We start from the raw sequence: 21,025 nt of genomic DNA, 5'->3' as shown, positions 1-21,025 counted from the left end.
ACTAATGCATTCGCACAAAACACATGCCATTGTGAGAAACCTGCATGTAAGATATTTTATTTAAAAACACTATAAAAACAACACATACACAATACTCATGCTCCTATTGCCTTTAGTGCATGATAGGGTCATACAGGTAGAGAAGATAAAAGTTGAAACTATAAGGGGTCTACTCTCCATGTGATTTCATGGCACAACAGAATGTCCAGCTGGTCGGATAGAAAACCTAATAATCCAAAGCAGTTACACAGAAGCGCTGGAAGTTTCACTAACGCCTCTCTTTGGCTGATCATTATCCAACATCCAAACAAATAGAAGAACATAAATATCAAACCATAGTCCTGAGCTTCTGTTAAGATTTATCACACACACACACACACACACACACACACACACACACACACACACACACACACACACACACACACACACACACACACACACACACACACACACACACACACACACACACACACACACACACACACACACACACAGAGAGAAGAGAAAACTATTCACATTTTGACCATGCACTGGGATGGAAATAAAAAGTGGTCAGCAGTTGTGTAGGGGAAATGAAGTGAAGAATTGTGCTGCAGTTTTCTATTGTTCTTGGTGTAACATTATTCCTAAGGCCTACGATAAGGGACTGCTCACGTGTGGCACATACCCTATGCCTTTCTGCAGCACAATGTAAAAATAAAGGACAGCCAGACAATCAAATAAAAACACAAAAATAAACACTATTTACATCTTAAAAACATTAAAACAAATCTGTAAGTTCATTAGACAAAAAAAAAAAAAAAAAAAGAAGGAACAATTTCAGTTCATTGTCCACGGGGGATTTGATAGGTGGCGGTGGAAGACTTCGTTGAGCGATCCAGGTTCGGTTTGGTCTCTCAGATTAAAAGCCTCTCTCTCTCTCTCTGGGAGGGTGATGTCCGTGCTCGTGCGCTACACTCCGGTTATCTCATTGATCCAGCCTCGGTACTTGGTGACGCGGGTGTAGATGCCCGGCTTGTTTCTCCGAGCGCAGCCGTCTCCCCAACTCACCACCCCGGCCAGGAACATGCGACCTCCCTTGGAGGGGCTGGAGAGGGGCCCGCCGGAATCCCCCTGGGAGGAACACACACAGACACAAGACGTGTGTGAGCACTATGCATGCTGCCGTGTTAAATACCTGACACACATTACATTTACCCTTAGCAGACGCTTTTGTCTAAAGCGACTTACATGATGAAATTATCTGTTTACCTCCTCCCTGACAAAAGGACAGACAAAGAAAAGCCGGAAGGCGGGTAGTACCTGACAGGCGTCGACGCCCCCAAGCAGGACCCCAGCACACATCATGCGGGAGGTGATCTGATTCGCCATCAGATCGTTACACACAGTCTGGTTGATGATCCGGACCTGGGCCTTCTGGAGCACGGTGGCCACCTGGCCTAGGACACACACACACACACACACACACACACACACACACACACACACACACACACACACACACACACACACACACACACACACACACACACACACACACACACACACACACACACACACGCACGCGTTAATATAGCGCTGCGAAGTTCTGAGAGGAACAATGGCGTCCCGACTGTAATTCAGAATAGAAAACAATAAAGAGCACGGTCGTGGTGGTCAGCGTCTCACCTCCCTCCCGGGTGGCGCCCCAGCCTGTGATCCACACCGAGTGGCCGGGGGGGAAGACGTGCTGCGCTGCGGGCATGCATATGGGCCGGATGTGGTCGCTGTACGGCACGCTGCTGGACAGCTCCATCAGGGCGATGTCGTTGTCGTAGGTGTAGTCGTTGTAGTAGGGGTGGGGGATGATCCGCTTCAAGGTACGGCGCTCCGCCGTCTTCCCCGTCTGCCGCTGGACGTGCAGGCCCAGGTAGGCCTCCCAGGCCCCAGGCTGGGAGAACCTGAGCACACACACACACACACACACACACACACACACACACAAACACACCCGAGTGACACCGACGGTAGGTTAGTGGGAGTCAAAGTCTTGAGGAGGCCCAAAGCGCACTGAGCCGTCGGAGGTCTATAATGTGTTCGGATCCAGGGGTCTCGGATACAGCAGTCGGACTACGTCATAGCAGAACTTCTGGGTGTTAATGGCACAGATCCTTGGCTGGAATCCAGAAATTTAAAGAGGCAAGAGTACCGCCTTGTTTTCCTCCCCGTTTCTACTGAGGAAGACTCAATTCCACGAGTGGATGAAGTCGATGGAACATCAACTTGCGAACGATTTTTAAAATGAGTGAAGCATGAAAGACGGTGTGTTCCTTTACCTGCTTTTGCCGTTGTCTTGGACGCAGTGGGCGGCGGTGACCAGCCAGCGCTCGCTGATGATGGAGGCGCCACAGAGGTGGCCGTGATCCTTGCTGTGCAGACTGACCTGCCAGGGGAACTCCCCGGCCACTGCGACCTGGCCGCCCACGATACGGGACGTTTTGAACAGACTCCGCCCACAATCTGCAGACAAACATACTCCGTCAGCCTCTGGAGCTTTGGGTGGTTTACCCATGATGCATTAGCGATGGTTCAGTTTAGGTATTAGGTTAGAGATTGTTAAGCTTAGGTATTTGGTTAGAGATGGTTAAGTTTAGGTTTTAGGTCAGAGGTAGTTTGTAGGGTTGGGGCTAGGGTTAAAGTTAGAAGTGGTCAAGTTGAGGTAGAAGGTTAAAGGCGGTAAAGATGAGGCATCAAGTAAGCGATGGTGAAGTAGTTAAGTATGTAAAATAGTAATATAAGTATTTAAACGCTGAATTTCCACGCATACCGCAGTTTGCTTCATCAGATTTATCTTCACAGTCATCTTGCCCGTCACATTCGGGATTGACCTTGCTGATGCAGAGATCGTTTTTGCACTTGTAGGTCGCATCGGTGCAGGTCATACTCGTAGCTGGGGTCGAGAAAAGAGAGAAAGAAAGATTTCAAGCACTGAATGTGATGAATCTGAACCGTTTGCCTTGACGTTGTTTAGGCTACATTTGTAAAATGAAAGCGAAATGTTTAAATATGATTATTCATTTTAATAAAATAAAAAAAGATGTCTTTCAATATTTATTTTAAGCTTTTGAAAAAATAAGAAAAAGCATACATCTGCCACAGTCGAGCTCATCCGATCCGTCGCCACAGTCGTCTCTTCCATCACATTTCTTCTTCTCCAGAACACATTTATCGTTCTGACAGACAAACTCGCCAGCCTTACACCCTGCACAGAACCAGGAAAGAACAGCATGAGACCTGCACCGTTTATGTTAATGTCCATATGTCTGTCTGTCTTAACTACGTGTGTCTGCGTGTGCGTGCGCATTTGAGTGAATATGTTTGTGTGCATGCGTCTGTGTGTGTGTATGCTCACCACAGCCGAGTTCATCAGTTTTATCTCCACAGTCATCGACCCCGTCACACTGCCAGAACTTGGGCTGGCACAGGCCGTTCTTGCAGGTCAGATGCTGAGTAGCATTGCACACTACAGGAGGGGGGGGGGGGGCAAAGGTTAAGCGGGCAGCATACTTTCAAAGAAGTCCTTTTTTTCCCATTCAGGTGAATTGGTTTTATACTTAATACAGTTTTGAGTTGTTCCATCAATTAGTTTGAGCGCCGTCTCAATGGAGACAGGAAATCAGAATTCGGAATGCAGAAATATATGTTTATATGTTTAAATATACTATATATGTTTAAATATAAGTGTTTTGCTTGCTTTACCATTCTATTCCATGCTAACCATACGAGCTATGCTATACTTCTTAAGGCGCGCATGCTCATCCCTCAGCATGTATTACTTCCGGCGTTCATTTCAGTTGTAGTGGTAGTAGTTAAATGGTTGGTGATATGTTCCTCCAAGACCTCATGAATCTATAACCACAAGCCACTTAAAAGGCTCTTTTATTCTTTCATGCGTGGGGCCAGGTTGTTTCGTCACTCTTGATTGGACAGTGTGCTTACCGCAGTTGAGCTCATCGGTCATGTCTCCACAGTCGTTCCAGCCGTCACATTTGAGGTTGAGGTTGATGCAGATCTGGTTCCTACACAGCAACTGTTTAGGACAAGCTGAGGATCCGAGGAGACACAGTCGTCAGAAACGCAGTACGCCAAGTACGCTCAATCTACGGTCAGATACGAGTTTACATTACTGCACCCCGATATCAGGGTTCGGAGCAACCTGCAAAACCAAAAGAGGAGGAAACTCCTTCCTCCTTGAGGAAGAATCACTCCCCCGAGTGGAAAGAGAAAAAAAAAAAAAAAACATGTTACGTTCTGAGTCGACATCCAAAAGTGGATGTGGACATGTTTTAATAATACGGGATGAATGTGATTTTATGAATAGGATTTCCGTGAGGTGGATCAATTGTGGTACCAGGTGATGTAATATCCTCCACCGAGGTGTGTCTCTCTATACGTGAACTTACGTCAGAGAACCAAGAAGAGCCAAGCAACCTTAACAAGTGTGTTTAAACTTCAACATTTAACCTCCAAGATGGCGGCGAACATGTATGCGTGTCTAGTGCTGAGCCACGCTTCAGCGTCAGGAGTCCACTACATTTCCCAGACTTACGGTCCAGCGAGTTGATGGCCTTGTAGGTGACGCTGAAACCTCGGTCCACGTACGATTGGTCTGAGGAGAAGGTGACTGTGGCCTGGTTGTTCTTCACCGTCTCCACCACATGCCCCGTCTTCTCCCCGCACAGCCTGGTGTGGACAGACACATGACGTCAACAGACTAACACGACAGAGACGGTAGAAGACGACCCAGGTTCGACCCTCGAACGGCAGTCCTATTCCACAAGTCATTCCCAGCCTCGTTCAGATAACTTTCCTGCCCGTACATAAAAAAACACACATCTCAAAAAATGTAGGGTGGACATTGAGGAGGACTATGCTGGAGCTCTCTGGCCTTTGAAAACTAACACACACACACACACACACACACACACACACACACACACACACACACACACACACACAGACACCTACTTCTTGGAGTTCACCTCCACATAGTCCTTGTTGCACTTTTTGCTGTTCCCCTGGCCCGGCTCATTCAGGAAGAACTGAGTGAACGTCAGCGAGATCCACTTCCCAGAAGGCACCTGGAGGGAGGGGAAGGATCACATTCATCAGCTGTAGATTACAAAGATTGATGGACTAAGACCATTTCATTGATAGACTGCATACAGTATATAATCTTTATTGACAGTCTTCATGATCCTTATAAGATCTTATTATCTTGGTTTGGTCCTGACTCTTACATGTACCTCTGTTTGGGTTTCATTCTCATTATTGTTATGAGTGTACGACACCTGAATGTCTCTCCATGAATTGATGAAGGTTTCTTTCATCTTATCTTATATTCCTTGACCCTTCCCAAACCAGCATTTGGATTACAGCTTCAGGGGTAAATGTGAAACGGGTAAGCAAATGGGTGACCGGCAACTCACCGTGATAGTCCACACGCAGACAGTGTTGGGCGGGTAGTAGTTGGGGAAGTTGGGCGACGTGAACGTTCCTTCTGCAGCGCTAAGCGCCCCGCCACACTTCATCCCTAGACAAACAAAATAAAACAAGGTCACAGGAAGTAGCAGCGCTAGTAAATGGTAAATGGAACGCATTTGTATCGTTTTTTTTTTCTAACCAGCGGTCACTTTACAATATTGCCTTACATTCACCCATTCATGCACACATTCACACCCTGACGGCGGGAGCAGTAAGTGTGGAAGGCGACAGCCAGCTCGTCGGGAGCAGTAAGTGTTGGGTGCCTCGCTCAGGGACCCCCTCGACACTTTAGCTAGGAGGAGCCGGGGATCGAACTAGCAACCTTGCGGTTCCCAGTCAACCCGCTCTATCTCCTGAGCCACTGGCGCCCTACACCTAGTAGCTCACCGTGTCAGAGGTGGTGGATCTCGGAAGGAAGGGAGAGTCTTGGTTCTATAATAGATGTGTGTGTGAGCGTGTGTGTAAAGTGTGTACCTGGTCCGTCCTTCAGGACCTGGGACACGTGGGCTCGGATGCCGGGGTATTCCCCCTCGTCGTTGGTCACCAGGGTTACCAGCATGACGTTATGAGAGGACAGGAAGGTGAGCGGGTCACTCGGTGAGTAGTGTCCACAGATCCTGCCGGGGTGGAAACACAAAAGCCACCTCTGTTAAAGATGAAGGTCACGTATAAAATAAGCTTTTATTAAACAGATCAACTCTATTAATCCCAGACTTAAAATTGGACCCAGCAGCAGAATCACAAGATTTTTCTTTGTAAAAGCAAAGGAACGTAAAATAGAAAATATTCAAAGAACTACAAAAATAGAAACAAATTTGCGTAGTAAAAAATTAGAGTTAACCTGAAACCAAAGTAGGCAAACAATAAACATTGTGCCATGCGTATTGCACCTTTCAAAACTACATTTAAACTCAAAGTTCTTAATAGAGGAACAACTAAAGTAATAATGGACATCTTGCCAATAGAGGGCGATAGAGACAACATGAACTCTACTACACTGTGATCTCAAGTGAGGTGGCCATATCCCACCTCACAGGTGGTGGTAGAGAGTAGGCTTAATGATGACGCTTTTTTTTTTAGCATTGTGATCATTGAATCATACTTCTCAACACTGAAGGACACTGCCACATTTTGGCAACAACATCTAATAAATAATAATATTCTAAAAAGGGTATCTCTCGAGTCCCAATCTAGAAGTATTTCATACAGCGTCGGTATTGCAGCTAAATAATAAGCAAGAGAGGAGCTGTGTTAGGGCATATTCCCTTGTATTTGGAGTCTAAAATGTGGCTTGTGAACCTCTTCCAGACCGTAATATAATGGACTCGACCACCCGATTGGGCCTGGGACCACTCACTCTTCCATGGCGCGGCTCTCGATGGCCACCAGGGAGTCGTAGATCTTGATGAAGTCTTTCTTGCAGGTCTTGTCGGGTTCTTCGGCCTCCAGGTTGAAGGTGTCAAAGTCCAGCTTGACCACGTGGCCGTAGTCTGCCCGCAGCTCCCACTGGACTAAGGTGTTTGGGGGGTAGGGGGCGTTGGGGAAGCCCGGCGACTCGATGGTCCCGATTCGGTTGTCCTTGGCGTGCTGGGCGAACTGGACGTGCCCTGCGGGAGATCGGCCACACGCAGAAAGACGTTAGCGCTTTGCCGCGGCCCATCATCATGGTCACAACGCCGCCTGGCATGTGATCTAACAGTTAACTCAATGTGTACTGACGGTAGAGGCCGGTCGTTCGACTCCAAGCTCTCAAAAAAAATAAGACACACTAAATGCTTAAAGGGACTTGAGTCAGGTCAAGTCAGGGAGCACTAGAGAGCAGGTAGTGACTCGTCATCTCGACTGGATAAAACCCCGTTTAGAAAGCCGATTACTCACTGTTGAAAGACGACTTCAAAAAGCGTCCGTCCATTGCTGTGAGAATGACGACAAACAAACAAAAACAAAACAGTGTAAACAAAACAGTGCAAACGTGTCATAGTATCTCATGAACAGACTTCAAATAAATGGTCACACATTCAAATAAAGACGAAAGAGACACCTGAAGACACAACTTCGTCGAAGACCAGAGCGTTGCCGGAGTGCTTCATAGTGCGCTGATCCTTCTTCACCAGATGGTCCATGTTGCCAATGGCCTGGTCCACGGATGATGCCTGGCCCATGGGCACGTTGAACTCAGACATGTAGTAGGCAACGATGCCTTCACTGGAGGGAGGGAATGTGTTGTGATACGACGTAAGCGGAGAGTGCGTGACAAAAACACAACTATCGATATCTAATGAGCAACACAGACGCAACCACAATTAGCTAGCTTTTGACCACGACTATGCGATTGCTACACTGACAACATCACACCTTGTGGTAACAGAGCAGCCCTGTAAGATCAAGCGGGTCTCATGTCTTACCTGAAGGCATGAATGGTGGAGCCCACATAGTACTTGGACAGCTGAGGTTGCCTTAGGTATATGGTCTTTAGCTGGAACAAACAGAAAAACACATCAGGGATGTTCTGTCGGGACGCTGAGGACAAGGCTTGGTGATACTGTTACTGTAGGAGAATAGTAATTTACCAAACACTTTTATCAAAGGTGACTCAATGAATTCAGATACTGGTCATTAATGAGCAGCTAAGGCTTAGGGGCATGTAAGCTCACATACAACGATACACCTCATAAAAGAGTAGATGGGGGTTAGAGGCAACTTGCTTATAAATGCTTCCAGGTAGACTTTGGACATTGGGGCGCTAGGCATCATATTAAACAAGATGGCCTTGAGATCGTGTTGATGGTCTGGAAATCATGTTTAACACTCTGCTGGTCTGGACATCATAATAAACACTGATGGTCTGGACATCATGTTTAAAACTCTGAAGGTCTGGATATCATGTTCAACACTCCTTCCTACTAAACATGGTCTTCCTGAGATCAGATTAAATTATGATATTGGCTGGTGCCTACCTGCTCTGTCACCTGCTTGGCCAGGGCCTTGAACTCGCTGCTGTTGGAGTTCTCGTACTTGTCCTCAAACACCTGGTTGGTGATGCGCATGGTCCCCGTGTACATCTTCCTCTCACGCCGGTCCTGACGGACTGCAGGCCGGCAGACACATGGGGGTTAGATAGGAGGGGAACGTTGTCGTGAAGTAACATGCCAGCATTCGCACTCGCGTAAGCGTCACATATACGTGGTTTGTTCTCGTGCTGGGCCCAGATGTTCTTCCTCGGTGCGAGGAAGAGCGACACAGAGATGGGGACTGCTCTAAACTCACCATACCCGCTCGTTCATTCTACACCAATAATGGGTCCCATTCACTTGAATTGTTCATCCTATAATAAAGACCATCCATCCTTCCCGTTCCCTTGACCATTTTTAGTTGGATGCCTTTATTCAAAACAGGGAATTATATTATGGACACGTCGGTACAGGGCAGGTAATGGCGGTTGTTATGGCGTCTTTCTGAGGGGGGCAAGGTCGACTAGGGGCTTGAACCTGGGACCTTTCAACTGGGTGTGGGCTGTTGGGAGTGAGACCCGCTACTTACAGTGGAAGTGCCAGACCAGCAGGCCGGTCATGAGCGCGAGGACGGCGGCGAACACGACCACGCCGACCACGGCCCCGACGCGCCCGGGAACCTTCTTCTTCTCCAGTTGCTTGTTGTCCGACGCTGGCAGGAACTGCACCGACGTGTCCCAGTCTTTGTCCTGAAGGGGGAGGGGGATAAAGAAGAGGCGGACAACGTGAGCTACATACGAGAACTGCGTTGCCCCCAGTTGAACCTAATAGGCATCTGCACGTAATATCGTGGCCACAATGAACGCATGTGTGCATCGTGCCACACCAAGTAGTGAGTACTCATAGTTGACTTATTTTGGTTTAAAAATGTTGCCAACAAATGTCTACATCTTATTAGTCAGCATCTCCTGCAAGCCCATATGGACACATGACGCAACCCCAAGTGGAGTCCCGACTCCCGACCCATGGGTGTGGGATTGGGAATGCGGCCCTAAGCTGTGGGTCAGGTGTGGTGTTATTATTTATTTGTACTGTTCTCGGCAGGAAAACTTCGGGAACAGTGAGCCTGCAGGAACAAATAACAAAACCTAACTTTTAGGAACAACGACAGGAACAGGACAACACTCAAGCGTGTTTGTGCCTGCGCCAGTCTGGAATGTGGTAGCAATTCTCAGAGAATTCTTCTATACCCTCAGAAGGAATATATTAATTATCTTGCCTCATATGCTATATGAATTGGATGAGCGTGGGAAAACACTGAGTCTTAGTGAGTATCCTGAAGATACCCTGAAGGGATCATCGGATGTTCTGTGCGACCGGTATACAAATATTCCATGTACAATACAATTAACCATTGAGGATCGAGACTGCCTCAATGGTTAGGAAATGGTGTGGAAATTGTGGTGCTAAATGCCCTAAGTGTAAAGTGTTAAATAACAACTTTGGCTCGGAGCTTATGGGAGGAATCACAGAGTGAAAGAGTACAAACCTCTTTGCCGAAGCTGGAAAAGCAGGTGTTCTGCAGACCAGCTCAGATTTGTATTACTTTCCTCAAGATCTAAATAAAAGTCTTACACTTTATTCTGTGTTTTCCTGATCTCTTTCCCAGTAAGAGTTTAAGTGTTTCAAGTACTTTCCACGACAAAATCAACACAAACATGGCCAACGCTAGACGCTTTCCTTTTCATACTAAAGTCATACATGCTTTGTTCTCCTGTTGATTCAGGGTTTGTGTCACAATCGTATTAAGACGGCAGTAATCAGCTTGTGCTCGAGTGTGTGTGTGTGTGTGTGTGTGTGTTCTTATGTGCGTGTACGTGTGTGAAGTCGGAGCAGCCACCTCTGTGGTTGGAAGCGGGGTGTGGGGTGGGGTGGTGGTGGTTGGTGTGAATACAGCAGGGTTGAGTACGTTTCTGTGTGTACAATCCCGTCAAACCTGTTGAAGAGGCAGGCGGTGGCTATACCGGAGTCATAACAAGTTTCTGCTCCACTCAAAAAGATCGAATTTCAATTTTACGACGCACACATGCGCGTGTGTGTTGTTCAATTTTAAACGTCTCTAGCAACAGTCAATAAAAAAACAGGACTTAATGCTGTAATGCTGTACCTGTCCTACAAAATACCATTGAACAAATAGCTGCAGACAGACAGGCACACACACAGTACACACACACAGGATAACTGTGCTTGTATAACAGGAGACTGGCTCTAAACATGTACCAATTCACATGCCCTTTTTCTGAGGTCATCGTAGGGACCGCGAATCCCAGGGAGCTAGTTGGCTGTAGAATGGTTGGAATAAATGTCAGAATCCGGAAATTAATGAATGATTGTCATGAATGTCAAGAATTCAAGTCGGAACGTGCTGGATAAATTACAAACAACTGTCTACAGCTGATCCAGATGTTTTCCCACACATGTTTAGACCCGGAGCATACAGAGTGGATGTCCCCTTTAGATACACAAGGATACATTGAGCTAATTCCAACCATGCTACACCCATATACGCAATAATCTTTCCACCCTCTGAATATCAAATAAGTATTTGCAAGTAGTGCCCTACAACTTATTTTCCCTTTGAGGGCTTTATTAATAGAGAGTGAAAACAAAAGGGGTGTCAAATGGCATGCTATTTTTACAAGGTGGGCGTTGAGTTAACACAAGGGGATCCTCTTCATTGGGGCGAGAGAACCTGACATGTCACAACAAGGCCGGGATTCAGAAAGAACCCGTCAAAGCTCTGAGGGACGGGCAAGCTGCCCGACCTGCTCCGAACTAAAGCATTCACTTCACGTGAGTTCAAATGCTAGTTCATTTCACTGTCTTCCGGAAAATAAGAGTTACTCCAGAGGCCTTAAAGGCACCCAGTGCAACTTTATGTAAGCATTCAATGAAAAATAAACATTCAATTTCTAGTCTTTTTTACACGTAGTAAGTTTCAATAACTCCATACCATTACATATCGACATTCAAGGAGCAAAGATGAGACGTCGTTGTGTGGTGAGAACTGATAGAAAATCGTAAACAACAACAATCGCCGGTGGGGAGAAGCCATTTTTTCATTGACTGGAAGCCTGCTTTATTTATTGTAGGTTACAAAAAATAAAGAAAATGGCGGCATTGTTGTTGTTATCGATTTTCTATCAGTTCTCACCACACAACGACGTCTCATCTTTGCTGCTTGAATGTCGGTATGTAATGGTATGGAGTTATTGAAACTTACTACGTGTAAAAAAGACTAGAAATTGAATGTTTATTTTTAAGCCTCGAAAGTTGCACTGGGTGCCTTTAATGATCGTACCTCAATACTCTTTGGAATAGTGACAGTCACAGACTTGAATACACTAGTTAGTTAAGTAGTTGTTTATATCATTATTCTGACTTTTCCCCCAATGTTTGGCTTCCAGCAACCATACTGCTCAATGAAGGCTCCAGGATCTTGTTATCTGGGCATCAGGAAGTGGCACTGGGGACATTCATACAGGAAAGGAGCCAGGGCAAGGTCTTGAGTGTGGTAGGATCATCATGGGTGTGTTATACTGGTAAGGTGCTGGAGGTGTATATTTGAGAAACCGACCCAGCTTTGCGCAATAGAACTCGAGATCAACTGCCATTACACACACACACGCACACACGCACGCACACACCTACGTAGTAGTAGTGGCACTACCTGTGTTTCTCAATAATAGTACGCTAATAAATCGACCGTATTTGCCTGAACAAGTTATGTGTCATATGTTTCAAATAATATTTATTTCCCAAGCAGTTTTAAGAAGCTTGAAACTTGACTAGTTGACTAGTCAAAAACTGCCAACCATTGAGGACATCAATAATTGCAGGCGTAGGCCTACAGTGGCATTTATATACAGCCATCCTCCTAGTTCAACTCAATTGGTTGGTTTGGAGCAGCCTCACATTATAACTGTCTGCCCACCTTAAAGTCTGTTTATCCACAATAACAAGCAGAGAACACGTTATTGGGACGTGCCAATGTTCAATACTGTGAGGGGAATAGTTGCTCTACAAGTCTCCTACCGGCTTGGGGGTATATCTCATCCCGCTGTCCATGTAGTCCATGTTGTGTCCCCTAGAGTCCAACAGCTGTAGTCCAAAACCTGTAGTCCAACACCTGTAGTCCTACACCTGTTTGGATTCAAAACAGGCTGGAGTACACCCTACTCCTCCCCTCCTTCTCGGTTCTGTTAGACTTTTGGGTTTCTTCGAAAGTCGTCCGGCAGGCCTTACGACGCCGATCTCCTCCTGACGTTTGAGGTAATTGGAGATCGCGAAACTAAGTCAACACGGAGTTGGAGGTCACAGTAAACACCTGTAGAGCTATTAACCTCAAGTATTAATTAAAAAATGCAGAAATCGTGCAATCCGTGTTTTCTATCCTGGATATTCCCGAAAGTCACCCGGACAGAAGAATGTCGCCTACCCGAGTGGGTCAAACAAAATGTTTTCCGGGAGTGCAGGTTTCTGTGGGCGTGGTCAGAACGCCGAAACCTTCATGACGTCAGGTCACCTGCGACAGGTGAATTCATCGATCAGGTTTTTGAATGAAAATACATCGATTGGCTATATCGAAATCCCTCGTCATTAAGTTAAAGCTTAACAAGAAATTGGTTTGAATTGTGTCCAATAAATATTGGATTTAACTTTGGTGGTGATAAAGACTACATAATAAAGAATAGGAATTTATGATGTAGGCCTTTTTAGTAGGCTACATATTTTTACTTGTTGATACATGTAGAGTAGGTCTACATGCCTCCATCCAGTTTTTGGTATCAATAAAACGTAGCGCCTTAAGATGACTCATGTTTTGACTCAGATCAATTCGACGAGTCATGGGTTTCTGTTTGCTATTTTAGACTCGGCTGAGGGGAACCCCGCCCGCATGAAATAGCGTAAAAGGTAAATACTAATTCTAGGTCAATTTTTCCCGCCCAATTCCTCATAAACTTCTAAACCAATTCAAAAAATAAGAAATGGTTTCAAACAGTAGTCCGCCAGTTTCAAATAGTAAATAGTCGGTGTATTTTCACTTAAATCAGAAGGTTGACGTCACAAATGCCCCCCCCCCCCCCCCCCAGTGAGTCATGTTTGTGACTTTGTAATCTCAGCATATTTTAAGACATAATACTGTATAAGGTGGTTAAGAAAAGACAGACTCGTCCATATGGAAGTGGTGAGTTTATTAATGTGTTTCCCTCCCCTGTAATCATAAATCGGTTTCAACAAGTGTCATTTCCATCACTAATATGCATATAATATTAATAGCCACCCACCCCCCTCCCCCCAATCATATACCCAGAATCAAGCTGCAGGAACTGGCTGGAACCGGTCGGCTGCATAGTGAGACAGTCACATACAGAGACACTGTCACAGGAAGAGAAGAAAATAGAAAACGAGAAAACAAACAAACTTAAAAATAGATTTCATATATCATTTCATATAAGAACAATGCACACCACAGGTTTTCCTCTGGAAAAGTCAGGATTGCCACATCAACTATACAGGCATACAAAGATAATACTAAGAGAGAAATATCAAGAAACAAACAACCCTACTTATTATTCTCGGATTCTGCTAGTGTTTGTTTGTGCCGTTTTTAAATCACTTTATCGTTCGGGAAACCAGCCGTCCAAGCTATGTCTGTCTATCTGTTTGCATAGTCCTCCAGCTCACATCACCTATCCCACAATGCACTGTGTTCCCCACGGCTCTGTGCTTCATGAACAGCAAAGCATACCGGCCCCGTTTGTCATCATATTATTTTGGATCAGACTGTGCTACCCGTCTGCGCAAGAGCACATCAGGTTCTTTTTTGTGGATGTTTGTGGCCTACGTTCTGGTGCCTACACATAGGGCGTTCGGCATTACAGCCATGTTTAAATTGCCCTGTTTGGGGTGCGAGATCTGTTAAGACCTGAAAAACGTAGGGATCAACTACCGAATGTATCGCCAACTGAAGATCGTAAAAGCCGTTGGCGAAGCATTCTGCTGTCACACAGCAACACAACTGATGTTCATCTAGTATGGCCATGGCTGGGTGGGGGGGGTAGGGGTCATAGGTCATGTATGTGAGCTGGGGGAGAATCTGTGCACACGCATCTCCAACCGCCATTTCCCCAACACGTGCCCTCCACTTTCCAGTCGACCACTGCTCTGCTCTTTTCTCGCTGAAAAAATTGTGGAATAAAACATTTATTCTTTTATATATATATATGAATTTAATCCATATCTGTATATTTTGTTATCATAACAAAGAACGAAAGAGAAAATAATGGATTTATGATTCTGTGTTCATCATATTGTTGTTCAACAGTTGGTTGACTGTACATTTGAATTGGTACAAAGCACCTTCATATACAAGCACTCCAATTCAGGACGAAAACAAGAAGAGAAAAGAGCGAGTCGTTTTGAGAATCCCCATCAGGAACCGGACAACCAAGTGTACTGCTGTCTGCTACTAGGGCGGCCGATTGGGTCAGCCTCTCAAACACACATTTTTTTTACTTTAAAATTTTCTTTTACACTTTTCAAATACAAACAAAAATCACAGGAAGAAATGTTATACATCTTGATCTTGGTAATTACAGAGAGTTGCAGAATAACGTCTTCCAGAATGCAAAAGAAAAAGGTAGATACATCACTTGTGCTCTGTATTATTTTTTTCTTTTCAAAAGGAAAAATGATTTAAGAGAGAGCTCTATTGTACAACAGTAGCAGTAGTAGAAGTATTAGCGTTATTCAAGGATTTAATTTCGAACAAATCTGTAAATGAATAGTGGATGTATGCAAATGAGTTTCGACAATAGCGTTATGTTATTGGTCAGTAGTATGCTCCGCCTCCACTTTGCACCCCGGTGGTGGCCTCGAGTTAGATCTGCATCTGCTCCAGGTATTTGTAGGTGGGGTTCTCGTAGCCATGGTTCTGCATCTTGCTGAGGTGGCGCTCTTCGGGGGTCAACATTGGGTCAACCTGTCACAGGGATGGTAGGGGGGGACCATGGTTAGAGAAATACTTCAACGCTAATGTGATGTCACACAGTTGATTTGTTTACCTCAAACTTTTCACCTGAATGTGACCATTTACAGTTTATTCAGATACAGAGGTGCGTTCAAAGTCGCAAACATAGGCGAACGCTCGCGAACGATTTCTGTTCTGTTAAGCGTGCCGATCTAAAAATCTTTCAAATTGTATTGTTTAAAGTCAACGCTGCTATTCGCCGATTCTGAACGCACCTCAGATCATTAAGGATAGGGTTATCCATCTGGCCCTAATATCTCAGACATTGGGAATGCCAGTACTTTTGTCCACGAGTGCAACACCATAACAACTAGCCTATCCTTAGGCCCCAATCCCATTTCTACCCCTTACCCCTTCAAAACAAGGGGGAGGGGTAAGGGTAAGGGTAAGGGGTAAGGGGTAGAAATGGGATTGGGCCTTAGTCTCTCGGAGAAGGAATCCCTCTTCTGTGCTTCTCAATCTGGTTCCTTGCCCTTGAGAGGTGCTCAGGGTTCTGGGGGTTGTCTCTTTTTGCGTCCAATGTGGCCCGTGAAACCATTTGAAACCCTTACTGTGATCATGTGTTTTACCAATAACATTTATTTAACTACACATTCCTTCCACTAGGGGCGCCACCACTTCTGTATTATATTCCACTCCACTCCGAGTCGAGGTGAACTCGATCCTACCTCCACGATGCCATGGCTGATAGTTCCATAGTGCCTCTTCCTCAGCAGCATCAGGCTGATCACAATCACCGTTGCTATGGCTACGGCGATCACAAGCAGTCCAATCAGAGCGCTGCTACCGAAGCTGAAGTCTTCTCCTAGAGGCCGGAAGGATTCCTAATGGGGAGAGTGAGTGCAGGGGGAGGGGGAGAGAGAGAGAGAGAGCGAGAGAGAGAGAGAGCGAGAGCGAGAGCGAGAGCGAGAGAGAGAGCGAGAGAGAGAGAGAGAGAGAGACACAGAGACTGTCAGGGAGGAGATGACAGCACTGATACCTTATTTAAACTTAGTGAAGTTGTTCCCAACCTTTTTGGCCCTTGACCCCTTTTTACAATTATCCCAATATGCATCACATTTATGATTAGTCGTAGTTTGCTTGTGGCTATTAATCAATAATCCGTTCATATACATACATCAATATACATACATAGTATATATAGATATACACACAAACACAGGTTCAAACTTTTAACTCTTTCTTGATAAAGAAAATGCACCTTCAAATGTGCATCAAATATCTATTGCTTGTTAGTCAATCTGCAGCAGCCCTGTTTCCCTATAAGCGGGCAAACACAAATGGGGGCGGACCCCAAGGTTGGGAAAGACTGACTTAAAGCAAACCACAAGGATGACATCAGTCCTTGAGGACATCACTTGGCACCATTTCGAGCCAATCAGAATCTCCCATCTTAAAATAGCCTGTGTTACACCAGGGAGGAAGCCTCCCTGTGGTTGGGGTCGGGGTTAGGGTTAGGGTTATTTGATATTCTTATTTCGACAGTCGAGCTTGTTTATGCTTAGCCACTTTGAATAAATACTACAAACTTCTGTAAGCGGATAACTAGAAGACTAGAAGCTTCCTCTGGTGACCGATAAGAACGATAAGATATCATAAATCCTTGTTGAAGTCTGCCAGGCGACGCGGGTCTGCAGGGTGAAATGAGAGACGGGGCAGTATAGGCTGAGCCGGCTGGGTTAGCACCGCTGGGGCCGTCCCTGTATCTCAGTCACCTGGCCGACCGTCGCAGTCTCGGTTAAACTGGAATTTTGTGCCAAACGGCTCGTGCAATATAAACCCGGGTTGGGGATTACAAGGTTGCAGGAGCAGAGTTCTGAAGTCGTGTGTCGCACACAATTTCTTTTTCGTTTTTGATGATTTCCAAAAAAATGGTTATTCTCGTTTTTTTATTACTGCTCTGCACTGTTGAAGAAGCCTGCGATTCAAGCATTTCATCGTTAGTGACTTGGTGCTCAATGCTTTATCAATGTGCACGTGACCTTGAGGCTAGACGTTAATAGCTCACTGGAATTTGTGTTGTTACTTAGGGGTTAATGCAAATAGTTGATCCAATAAACTACAGGTTTTATCTAATTATGTTTCACAGCGAAACGAGTGAAGTGGGGAACGTTGCTTTAGTGCAGTTAAAGTTAAGAGGATGTTCTACATCCGGGAGCCAGTCTCTCAAGACAAACAACCACAGACGGTCCTCATCTTTAATCGATGTCCCCCTGCCACATGAGACATCCGCAACACATCCATGCCTAGGAACATCTGGCTTGTTTCGTATTTATATCTACAGAGCTCATTCACACACCGAGCGGCGGGTCTATGTGGATGAGCACTCCTTGCATGGGGCTGGGGTTCTCATGTGTGCATTGAGAACAATTCACACACAACACATCATGCACCCATGCACAAACCACTAAGATACAAAAAACAAGAACAACAAAAAAAAGGGTGGGGTTTCTGGGGCTCTAGGTGGGGGGAGGCAGGAAGGGATGGGTGTACTTTTACTAGTTTGGTTTTCGTCACATTTACACCCTCCCCTCCCATCCCCTCCCCTCCCTTTCCCGCCAAAGGGCTGATGGCTGCAGTTCCCCTGTGCGCCAGCAGATGGGGCTGCTGTACTCACCAGCTCATCGTCATGCATAACGCGGACTCTCTCTTTAGTGTAAATCACTTCCTTAACATCCAGAGACTCATCAATCACCTGTCAACAGAGACAGGGAGCCCAGGTTACACTCAATGTGTGTGTGTGTGTGTGTGTGTGTGTGTGTGTGTGTGTGTGTGTGTGTGTGTGTGTGTGTGTGTGTGTGTGTGTGCATGTGTTTAGGAACTCGGGAGCTAGTATAGTATCCCCTCTTCCCCTCCCCTTACCGCAATCTGATTGGCTCTACTGGGTACCTCCATTTATATTTCATTGGCTCTGTGTCTGTGTCAGTCTTCGTATAACAAAAGAAACATTGTTTTTCCTTACAGAGGCTTGTTGTTTAAGAGCAGATTATTATAAAAAAAAAATGCATTATTCTGTCATTTTTATCATCATTTCCTTTCAATTCTTTATGAATAAACATAAGAAACATTGTGCACTTACACTAAAACAGTTTGCTATGTTTGTTCACTTAAAATAGCTAAAAGATGTTTAGTTACTGCATTCTCAGAAACTACCTTGGAGGTCCCTGTGTGTGTGTGTGTGTGTGTGTGTGTGTGTGTGTGTGTGTGTGTGTGTGTGTGTGTGTGTGTGTGTGTGTGTGTGTGTGTGTGTGTGTGTGTGTGTGTGTGTGTGTGTGTGTGTCTGTGATTAACGGTACAGCTGTAGTAGTGTGTGTCGGTACATGAGAGACAGATAGAAAGCGAAAGAGAGAGAGCGCATAAAAGCAGAGATGCATGGACAAACTGGTAGGTAGAAAGGCAGAGTGTAGACGGTGGACAGAAAGGAGGACGTATTGTGCATCTAAAGTGAATTCGGATGATCATACTTAAGGCAGAAAGGAAAGACGGAGGACATTTAGGAAAAACATCAACATATTATTTCTCTTTTTCTCTTTTAACTAAATGTCTTTAGACGTAGTCCCCATCTTTTTTAAACTGTCCTTCCACAAAGGAGCATATTGTGGTGTAGTAAAGGGTCTTTGAGCTAATCGTTGATGAATTGGATAAAGATCTCCCTAGATCTAGCTGAGGTGAAAGCTCCTTGTTTTCAACGTAAAAGTCCTCCCCTCAAGTTAAAGCCCTAACCCTTTAGCATGAACCCAGATGACACTACCACCAATAATACCACAATTGATGTAGTGGAATAAGTAGAGCTCAATGGCAGGACTTTTATGTTTCTGAACCTGGAGTTTCACACCAGTAACATCTAGAAAAGTTTGGGGGGCGTGTTGATCTAACAAAAATAGACCAATCTTTTAGAAAAAGCAATCCATAATCCTGGGGATTCATATGATGTAAAAAAGTTAGAAATGAGAACAGCCAACTGTAGATTTTTTTGTCATATTAACCCTCAAAAATCACAGACTGCTCCAATACTAGCATTTAAGAAAGCAGAAACAAACATGCATGGCAGACCTCACACAAATAAAACACGGACAGACAGTCACAATTGGTCACAGAGTTGCGTGCAGAAGTGACGCGGGCGTCCCAAAGACATGCATCATTTTATAAGAACATGCGTGTTTTTTTTAGCTTTGACAAAGACAAGCGTGCGCCGGCGGCAAGGGTTTCGTTGCCGGCGGCGACAGAGATGCAGCGTTAAAGAGACTAAGAAAAGAAGGCTACCGAAGACATCACTGAGGATTGTAAAAGTGTCCCGTGTGTGCTCCCTACGTATCCATAAGTCCCCTTGAAACAATAAATCCAACTAACGTAAATAATCCTGACCTGCAATAGTCAAAAATACAGCATCATTTTCTAACGCCACCAGACTGGTCGGGTATCAGCCTTCTCGTGGTTTTATTTTCCGTTTTTGCGTTACTTGCTCCAACCTGATACAGGTTGTGATGCAATTTCTCCAAAACACTTCGGGGTTGAGGTTTCTAATATAATTTAGAAATCTTTGAGCAGCAGTGTGTGCTGGACCCTCGACGGAGGCCTTTGTTGTGAAACCTCGCATTAACATCAGTTCAATCTAGACAGACGCTGTTACAATTCTGCTCAGCTCGGCGAAGGTTAATGAGTGTTTGGGACTGGGAGCCCTGAGCAGATGAGGGGTTAGGAAGGGGTGGGCGGGCGGGTGCCATGGCGACCAGAGTCGGAGGGGTCGTCATGGTGACAAATGCACACTCACCACGTTGTCGTCCATGTTGCTGTTGATGACACGCTCCTCGGCACCAATCAGCCCGTCCACGCCAGACATGCCAGAACCTGTGGAGGAGGAGGAGGAGGGGGAAGAGGAGGAGGAGGAGAGAGGAGCACGGTGAGGAGGAGATGTAGGCAGGAGGAGGCGCAGAAGGAGGCGCAGGGACGGACAGTTTCTACGCCTTGAACTGGCCACTGAGCCTCATTCACGAAGCACAGCAACAATAGGCCTCGTGTTCCTGACACACTGCAGGGCTCGACGACGTTACATGACACACCGACACAATGACCCGACATCTTTGTTCTCGACAGATGTCGTTGGAGTACAGAAAATACACACATTACAGACCCATGTAATTCCGGGTTTTTATGAACATCGAGTTACATCATTTATAGAATAGAAAAAAACGACATACACGTACTATGAATGGTTCATGATTTCTTCTTCAGTCTTTTAATGGATTTAATTCTCTGTGGTTCAATTTCAATGTCAAGGCCGGAACCAGACTATAAATAATTCTTCCACAACGCGACCCGCTTGCCTTTGGAATAATAATCAGAATACCGCGCCAGAACTAGGCCATAGTGTCAGAAATGCATTCTGGGAAAACGGATGGATTTAAATTAGAAGGCGTATCTATTAATATACACACAGCAGATATGCCATGAATAA

The 21,025-nt window shown here is 45.4% G+C and overlaps 2 protein-coding genes across 3 annotated transcripts; both read right to left on the bottom strand.

Annotated features, from left to right (window-relative positions):
* Positions 1–29: 29 nt before the first annotated feature.
* st14a (ST14 transmembrane serine protease matriptase a) lies at positions 30–13,019 on the bottom strand. Its single transcript, XM_060074406.1, has 19 exons — positions 12,573–13,019; positions 9,067–9,226; positions 8,484–8,614; positions 7,932–8,002; positions 7,568–7,731; positions 7,405–7,440; positions 6,884–7,133; positions 6,001–6,143; positions 5,472–5,575; positions 5,011–5,123; positions 4,592–4,725; positions 3,982–4,086; positions 3,395–3,505; positions 3,131–3,244; positions 2,810–2,932; positions 2,319–2,502; positions 1,672–1,943; positions 1,306–1,442; positions 30–1,116 (listed from the first exon to the last, which is right to left on the bottom strand). Exons 1-19 carry the CDS (start codon positions 12,612–12,614, stop codon positions 955–957), a joined length of 2,556 nt encoding a protein of 851 aa, XP_059930389.1. The 5' UTR covers positions 12,615–13,019; the 3' UTR covers positions 30–954.
* A 696-nt stretch (positions 13,020–13,715) lies between these two features.
* On the bottom strand, positions 13,716–20,719 carry aplp2 (amyloid beta (A4) precursor-like protein 2). 2 transcript variants are annotated; one of them, XM_060074778.1, is made up of 4 exons: positions 20,342–20,556; positions 18,188–18,265; positions 16,239–16,394; positions 13,716–15,522 (listed from the first exon to the last, which is right to left on the bottom strand). In XM_060074778.1, exons 1-4 carry the CDS (start codon positions 20,408–20,410, stop codon positions 15,421–15,423), a joined length of 405 nt encoding a protein of 134 aa, XP_059930761.1. In that variant the 5' UTR covers positions 20,411–20,556; the 3' UTR covers positions 13,716–15,420. The 2 variants fall into 2 exon arrangements, with proteins under 2 accessions (XP_059930761.1, XP_059930762.1); XM_060074779.1 differs by lacking the exon at positions 18,188–18,265 and having other exon boundaries at positions 20,342–20,719.
* Positions 20,720–21,025: the final 306 nt, after the last annotated feature.

This window comes from Gadus macrocephalus, chromosome 16, assembly GCF_031168955.1.
Source record: "Gadus macrocephalus chromosome 16, ASM3116895v1".
NCBI lineage: Eukaryota > Metazoa > Chordata > Actinopteri > Gadiformes > Gadidae > Gadus > Gadus macrocephalus.
This window is presented reverse-complemented; position numbering and strand designations above follow the sequence as displayed.